The sequence below is a fragment of the Sinocyclocheilus grahami genome, unplaced genomic scaffold, assembly GCF_001515645.1.
Source record: "Sinocyclocheilus grahami isolate Dianchi unplaced genomic scaffold, SAMN03320097.WGS_v1.1 scaffold36.1, whole genome shotgun sequence".
Lineage (NCBI taxonomy): Eukaryota > Metazoa > Chordata > Actinopteri > Cypriniformes > Cyprinidae > Sinocyclocheilus > Sinocyclocheilus grahami.
This window is the reverse complement of record NW_015505215.1, coordinates 1,724,954-1,733,837: the sequence shown is the minus strand read 5'-3', so window position 1 is coordinate 1,733,837 and position 8,884 is coordinate 1,724,954. Positions and strand designations below refer to the sequence as shown.

General features: G+C 38.5%; 1 protein-coding gene across 1 annotated transcript in view; it reads left to right on the top strand.

Annotated features, from left to right (window-relative positions):
- Positions 1-8,884, top strand: part of LOC107581546 (attractin-like protein 1) — a 133,861-nt gene that overhangs the window by 29,497 nt on the left and 95,480 nt on the right. Inside the window, exons 2-5 of the mRNA XM_016267124.1 lie at positions 1,411-1,494; positions 1,766-1,879; positions 6,943-7,071; positions 7,313-7,521. Of these exons, the coding sequence (XP_016122610.1) occupies positions 1,411-1,494; positions 1,766-1,879; positions 6,943-7,071; positions 7,313-7,521 (536 nt within the window). The remainder of the gene's footprint in view (positions 1-1,410; positions 1,495-1,765; positions 1,880-6,942; positions 7,072-7,312; positions 7,522-8,884) is intronic.

Below are 8,884 nucleotides of genomic sequence, written 5' to 3'. Positions count from 1 at the left end.
GACAGTGATTTCACATTTCTTGTTTGTATGAAGGCTAAATACCAATAAAAGGTGAACATTTATTTATTTGCGCCATTCCCTAAAATATTATATAGTTTTATAGGAGTAGGTTTCATAGAGTCGGCAAATTAATTTTTCATAAGTTTGTAGGTACAGACATCTATTGTGGCCGTTCTTGGCTGTTTTTATGAGGCTTTTTTAATAGTGTTCATATCGATATCGGAATTGTATCGTATCGACCGAAATTAAGAAATATATCATGATATAAATTTTGGCCATATCGTCCAGCCCTATATTTAGTCTTTTGCCTCCAAAATGTTTGTACTTCGCGGCAAGAAACCTGATTCGCTGTCAAGGCAACCAGTATTGAGAACGCCCACTAGCAACCTCATCGCCAGCCCCTGGCGACATGTAGCGACAAAAGTCGCTGCTAGTGTGAACGGGGCTTAATCCTCACGACGCCAGTCCACCAATGAATGTCTTGTGAAGTGAAAAGCTGCATATTTGTAATAAACAATAACAGCTAAAAAGCTTTTTGTGTGTAATGTTGTGAATTACTGTTAATTTTATCAAGTTTTAACTCATTCTGACGGCACCCATTCACTGCAGAGGATCTATTGGTCGGCAAGTGATGTAATTCCAAAATTCTCCAAATCTGTTCTAATGAAGAAACAAACCAATCTACATCTTGGATAGCCTTAGATGAGTAAAATTGTCTAAACTATTCCTTTTAGTATCATAGTAATTCTAAGATATCATGTGAATATTGATGCGTTTGTTTCCTCTGGTCCACTCCAAGATGCTTGTGCAACACCAGCTCAGTTCTTCTTTTTGTTCTCATCAAGAACAGCAGGACAGAAGGTCTTAGCAATGTCACTTAGATTGATTTTCTTGAAGAATTGGCCCTGAGGAGTGTTTGGCTATGCAAGCAGCAATAGTGTGTTCAATTAAAAGTGTGTCTGTGGAATATTGAGGTCATTGTTTATAAGGATGCATCCCTTCAAGTCGGCATCTACAAACAAACCACCTGCTTGGTGTGGTTAATGTGGCCCGCGACACAGACAGGCCTTGAGTGTTCCGTGATGATGCAATACGGATTCATGCGCTGTCACTCCATGGGCCCGATGGCTCTGTTACAGTCTGGAGGGAGAGAAAAACTGATTGGTTAGGCGTGTGTCATGAGCACATTTGCAGCAGTGAATCATTGTGGATCTGCTCCCACACAAGCCTGCGTCCATATGGCCATAAGTAACCACAGAAACTAGCTCCATCGTTGTGCCTACTTGTACTGCAACAGCACTTCTCTGCAACACCTTCTGCATCTTTTTTTACGCATAGCATTGTTCTGTTTGTCCCTCAGGCTGAGTTTGATGTGGTCCTCTGAACGGCAACTCTGATCTTATTTTTCAGGTTGACTGAGCCGTCTGGGTACCTAACAGATGGCCCCATCAACTACAAGTACAAAACCAAGTGCACCTGGCTGATTGAGGGCTAGTAAGTGTTACTCTGTCCTCTTTTCTCTTTCTCATCAAAGTTTTGTTGTGCCCACACTTCCCTCTTGCATAAGCCCTTTTTAAATACGCTTTAGCAGCCTTTACAAGGGTGTTTTCTTCTGTGTTGGGTTACCAGAAAAGGTTTGGAGGAGCACATTCCGCCTTGCACCCTCATACTTGGCAGAAATGCGTCTGCTGTAATATGTTCTCATTATGGCTTATGCAGCCAGCAACACATTCTTAAGCATTATGTCATCATTTTTGTTTTGCAGCCCAAACGCAGTCCTGAGGTTACGATTTAACCATTTTGCGACCGAATGTAGCTGGGACCACATGTACGTCTATGACGGAGACTCGATTTATGCTCCCTTAGTAGCCGTCTTCAGGTGAGTGTGGGGGTTTTGAACTTTCCGATGCCAAGCACCCCCACAAGTATTATGATTCCCTTTAAGGGACTATTTCCTAAAATAAAAATGAATTTAATTTCAGGCATAAAGACCCATTTATACTATGTGATCGAAATATTAATTGTGATATCAAAGGTTGTTTTAAAAATACTGTAAAAATTAGAATTTTTTTATTGACACTGAACTAATGCAAAAGCCAATATTTAAAATGTTATCTGGAAATGTTTATTTTGTATTCATTTGACAGTGTGTCTGGTTTTCTGTACACTGTCAATTAGAGGTCGACCGATTGATCGGCCGGCCGATTGATCGACCGATTTTTCGCATTTTTTAAATTAATCGGCATCGGCCGATTGTGCTGCAAATTAGGCCGATTTATAGGCATGCACACTGGCGGGCAGCTAAGCGTTGTTGCGGAACTCCCTCTGGCTGCGTGAGACAGAGCAGCTCATGCTCTGCAGGCTGCAGTAGCCACGGCTTGTTCACACAGCCTCAGCTAATGGCAGGGCAAAACAGACCGTTTCGAAAGCGGGATTACATTTTACCCTACTAGAATTGATGCCGGAAAGTTATCATATTCATAAGTGCAACAAGTCATTTGCATGTGAAAGTAGAAACACGTTCAATTCAGACGAAACTTCTGGACTGATTATAATGTGCATGTTAACTTTCCTCATGAATTGTGTCTGTGGGTCCGACAATAGCCTCCACAATGTCATATATTCGCTCGTGGCCAGCACACTTTTAAGCAGTTATGAGCAGCAGGCAGTGCAATATGTGTGAAATCTTTTATTTTTGTTATCACTATGGCCATTTGACTTATTGCAGTGTCCAGTGTTTCCTATACATTGAGTTATTTGTGGGGGCTCATCACAATATCAAAACTGACCGCCACAAATAGATTTTCCAAAAGGCACTGATTATAATGTGCACGTTAACTTTCCTCATGAATTGTGTCTGTGGGTCCGACAATAGCCTCCACAATGTCATATATTCGCTCGTGGCCAGCACACTTTTAAGCAGTTATGAGCAGCAGGCAGTGCAATATGTGTGAAATCTTTTATTTTTGTTATCACTATGGCCATTTGACTTATTGCAGTGTCCAGTGTTTCCTATACATTGAGTTATTTGTGGGGGCTCATCACAATATCAAAACTGACCGCCACAAATAGATTTTCCAAAAGGCTTATACTTCATTGAATAAAATGAGCACTTCACGTTTCAAAATTAAAATGCAGTGCGGGTGTTTTTATATGAATGTATCTTTGAAAAGAACCGACTGTCTTCAGAAAAGCTTCGATGTCATTTTCATTTAATCTTTCCTGTAATGCCTGATAGCACTGTTGCCAACTCTCGCAAGATAAATAAGCAACCGCAGCTTAAAAAACAAGCCCAATATTTTTTTTTATGATTTATTATCATCAATATTTTTTATTATCAATTATTTATTACCAATAAATGAACCTGCAACATATTAAACTGAAACCACTCTTTTATCTGAAAAACTAAAACATGTTATTTTACAAAAATCAGCAAACTGCAACAAAGTGAGAACAAAAAACTCATCTCCAATCACCTGTGAGCAGAATAGGATGGAAAAGGAGAAAAACACAAGAGCTTCAAAGGGGAACTGTAACATGCATAGCCACATATTTATAGCCTACTAAAATATAGGTTATTCGAACCAAATGTATAGGCTATATAGTTTTAGTATTAGTATAGGAATACTTGCCCATGATAATTAATACATTACAAAAACATTGTAAAAATAAAAAATTAGGCTAAAAAGAAAGTCATCCCACACGTCTACTTCTATCATCGCTTGGATTACAGCATCACGCGCCTTCTTTTTGAACGTGATTTTCTCCAATGAGGGGGAGGATGGGGCGGAACATTTCAAGTAGATGTAACTGCAGACCGGAGATCTCCAAAATGGGGCGTAAACTCCAAAAGTGGGCAGAACCACAAAAATGGGGCGGGGTCTCCTCGTGCAAAGACTTTCACTATTGGCTCTGGCTCCAGCCAATTGTTATTGACTTACATTTCAAAATAAAACTTTATAAATTAAACAGTGTTTCTAGTTCATCTAAAATAAAATATGCTATATAAATAAATATTCTCCGTGAGAGCAGAGCCCAAAGCTCGTGGCCAGTGGTGTTCGGACTGGAGTTTGAACCTCTGCTTAATGATATAAACGCAAATTACCCACGAGCCGTTTCAGCACAGCACAGCGCAGGGGAAAGATTTTACTCATCGATTTGTTCTAATCAACAAGGGTGTCCCGGGGCTCGAAATTCGTAGGGTAGGAGGGGGTAGTGACGCTGGGTGTAACTAAAAAGGTGCCATTGTCCAGTGAGGTCCGGTTGGGGAGTTACGGTACGATCTCATATCGCATAATCTTATTAAATGTTTATCTCCTGAACTGCATCTTTCTTTACCATGCTATTTAGCGCCAATCCCGCCGTGCAGTCAATTTCATTGATTAAGGTTAGGGTCAGGTGTGGGGTAGGTGTTTAGGGGTTAGCATTTTTGTAGCATAGTGTAGGAAATCAACACTTTAATTGACACAACCAATAAAATCTTTAGAATCAGCTGTGGGGTGGAGTTTGCACTGAAGTGGATTGGGGGGGAAAATTGCGCATGCGTGTCGTGCCTGTCTGTCAATGGAAGGAAGCCACGCCCTATTTTGGAGCTCCCACCCCGTTTTGGAGTTCCCGCTCCCCATTTGGAGATTTCCATGCTGCAGTTATACCGTTCTCGAACATTTGGCAAATTAAGCTGCAGTACTTATATTATTGCACTGGTTGGCTATTAACTGTGAGCAGACAGTGTGTCAACCAATGCATTGGAGAATACGGCGAACATAAATAAAGAAACGAAGTTGCTTGTCAGATTCCCCTAACAAGTAACCATATTTTATTAAATAAGCCCAAAAAACCGCAACAGCCGGGATTTTTTTACGCAACTTTACAAAAAAAGCCCAAAGTCGCGTATAATATGCGGACTTGGCAATTATGTTTGTGAGCAGCACTTATTTGATTACAGCTTTTACCGGGGAAACCGCTATATCTCCAGGTCCCAAAGCGCCTCCTGCTGGCAGAGAAATAATTTGCAGTCTGTGGGAAACACTGGTGTCTGTCAGCAAACATAAACATAAAGCATCCTTCAGAACTGTTTTGAGAAGGTGCTTAAGTTTTGAGTCATGTATTATTACTCTAAATTGGGCTACTACTACCATTGCTATCTTGTACCCTGCAATAATCATTTGATCAAACTTACTTTTATGAGATGAATGGGAATTTTTTTTTTAAATCGGCCAAAAAAACCGCCATCATATATCAGCTGCCCTGATTTCTAAATATCGGCATCGGCAGCAGCATCGACCAGTGAAAAACCCATATCGGTCGACCTCTACTGTCAATGTTAGATGTACCATTATTCAGCAAAGATGCATTAAATTCCTAACAAGTAACCATATTTTATTAAATAAGCCCAAAAAACCGCAACACCCGGGATTTTTTTACGCAACTTTACAAAAAAAGCCCAAAGTCGCGTATAATATGCGGACTTGGCAATTATGTTTGTGAGCAGCGCTTATTTGATTACAGCTTTTACCGGGGAAACCGCTATATCTCCAGGTCCCAAAGCGCCTCCTGCTGGCAGAGAAATAATTTGCAGTCTGTGGGAAACACTGGTGTCTGTCAGCAAACATAAACATAAAGCATCCTTCAGAACTGTTTTGAGAAGGTGCTTAAGTTTTGAGTCATGTATTATTACTCTAAATTGGGCTACTACTACCATTGCTATCTTGTACCCTGCAATAATCATTTGATCAAACTTACTTTTATGAGATGAATGGGAATTTTTTTTTTTAAATCGGCCAAAAAAACCGCCATCATATATCAGCTGCCCTGATTTCTAAATATCGGCATCGGCAGCAGCATCGACCAGTGAAAAACCCATATCGGTCGACCTCTACTGTCAATGTTAGATGTACCATTATTCAGCAAAGATGCATTAAATTAATTAAAAGTGATAGTAAAGACATTTATAATGTTGCAAAATATTTCTGTTTCCAATAAACGCCATTCTGTTTATCATAGAAAAACTTAAAAAAACATGCTATCTTGTACCCTGCAATAATCATTTGATCAAACTTACTTTTATGAGATGAATGGGAATTTTTTTTTTAAATCGGCCAAAAAAACCGCCATCATATATCAGCTGCCCTGATTTCTAAATATCGGCATCGGCAGCAGCATCGACCAGTGAAAAACCCATATCGGTCGACCTCTACTGTCAATGTTAGATGTACCATTATTCAGCAAAGATGCATTAAATTAATTAAAAGTGATAGTAAAGACATTTATAATGTTGCAAAATATTTCTGTTTCCAATAAACGCCATTCTGTTTATCATAGAAAAACTTAAAAAAACATTTTCCACAAAAATATTTAACATTGAGAACAATAGTTTAACATTGATAGTAATAAGAAATGCTACTCTGGTACCAAATCAGCCTATTAGAATGATTTCTGAAGGATCATGTGAGTAATGGCTGCTGAAAATTCAACTTTGACATTGAAGGAATAAATTACATTTTAAAATATATTCAAATAGAAATACTTAAATTGTAATATTTAACATGATTACTGTTTTTACTGTATTTTTTCTGTATCTTTCAAAAAGATAACTCTTACCGACTCCAAACTTTTGAACAGTAGTAAATAAATCTAAAGATAAATGTATTTTCAGATTTATTTGTAATGCATTTTTATGATAAAAATCAAATAAATTATTGCATCAAACATATTTAATAAATATTTTGAGTCAGCATGTGAACCTAAAAATAGATTTGGTAAAATTGTTTACTTTTTTTCAATTTTTCCGTGGACCCTTAACTCTCCCTTGCGGCCCTCTGAGCCCATTTTGAAAAACCTTTGTCCTGGAGTCACACTGGAAAATTTCAGTTTGCTGCATGACAAATGGAAGAACAAGAGATCATTTCCTAACCAGCTTTTTTTTCTGTAATTGTCCCACAGTGGTCTCATTGTCCCTGAAGTGAAAGGGAACGAGACTGTCCCTGAAGTGGAGACCAACTCAGGCTACGCACTTCTGCACTTTTTTAGCGACGCTGCCTACAACCTGACAGGATTTGAAATCTTCTACTCGTGAGTTAATGACACTTAGCATCAGCACTATTTTCAATGAAAAAAGCCTGCTGGTTCGGCCAGGTGTTAATACAACATGTAATCACAAAGAGGTCTTAATTTTATCTCCTCTGTGCATGTTTTATTTTATTATTGCATGGCTTAGTCCTGTTCATTATACCCTCCCCCATTTCAGGCTTCTCTGTAGAAAGTTCCCCTTGTTTTCTTTTTACAATCTTTTTCTTGATCTCTCCCTCGACAGAATCAACTCATGCCCAAATAACTGCTCTGGCCACGGGAAGTGCACCTCGGGGAACTCGATAGCGAGCCGTGTATATTGTGAATGCGATAAGTACTGGAAGGGTGAGGCCTGTGACATCCCGTACTGCAGGAACAACTGTGGCAGCCCCGATCACGGCTACTGCGACCTCACCGGGGAAAAGCTCTGCGTGTGCAATGACAGCTGGCAAGGTACTATTCACTGCCTCTTTCATTTCCTCCCCTTTCCTGTATTTTACAGGATGCTGTGAAAATCAGAGACCTTTCGAGTTTCGTGTTTCCAGCAGAGCATTGTGTCTCAGGTAGATTTGTTGTCATGTGGGTTGTGTCCCCCTGGTGTTGATTCTCTAATAGTGCATCTGTCTCCTCTGCATCACTGCAGCATCCTCATCAGACACTGCCACAGTGTCATAAAGCATCAAAGCACAATTAAGCCTGATGGAGGATTGACATCAGGGTGTCTTGAGGTTAATTTAATGAGTCTTTCTGGCCAGCTTCTCACTAACCCTCATGTGAGGAGACACAGGGAAAAAAGTGTGATTGGTCATAGTAAGAAGCTGTCAGAACCACCCTGTTTAAGTGATCTGTTCATAAATAGTAAAATATAATGAGACAGATGTTACCTTAGATCAGGGTTTTAAGGGGTTTACACTGTCGGACAAAAGGTTGGAATAATTACGAATTTTAAATATTTTTAAATATGTCTCTCATGTTCACCGAGGCTGCATTTACTTGATCAAAAATACAGTAAAAACAGTAATATTGTAAACATATTAGTATGATTTCTGTAGAATCATGTGACACTGATAACTGAAAATTCAGTAATACCATCCGTGGAACATTTGAAAATATATTCCAGTAGAAAACATTTATTTTAAATTGTAATATTATTTCACAATATTATGTATTTTACTGTGTAAACTACATAATGAACATGTTCTTTCAGAAACATAAATTTTTTTTAATTATTCCTGACTTTTGGCCTCCAGTGTACTTTATTTACAGATTCGCATAATTTCCAGCATTGCATAAACTAATAGCAGGTTCATCACAAAAAAATTAAGGATTTGAAATGTTAGAGCTTGTCAGTTTGAAAGTAAAGAATTTAAGACATGAGCATTATTGTTGTAGCGTGTAATGTAAAATAAAATTACTTTAATCAAATATTCATTTTTATTTCATATGTACTGTACTGTACATTGTGCATTTTATTCATGTTTTTATTGATATTGATATTATTTTTTATGACCATTCAGTTTTATAGTCAAAACAAAACATTCCATTTTATCTGCTTGTATGTCATGTGACCATTAATCAATATTAGTGAACCATAATAAACATAAGAATATGTTGTTAAATTATAGAAATATTAACTCAAAAATCTTAGGGGTATTTCAAGTAAATATTTTATGTCAAACAAAAATGGTTGGGAGCCCCTGCCTTAGACTATTGTACAAGAGATTTACCCCCCCCCCCCCCTCTCACTCTCTCTCTCTCTCTCTCTCTCTCTCTCTCTCTCGCGCACACCCACAAACACACACCCTATGCGCAAAAC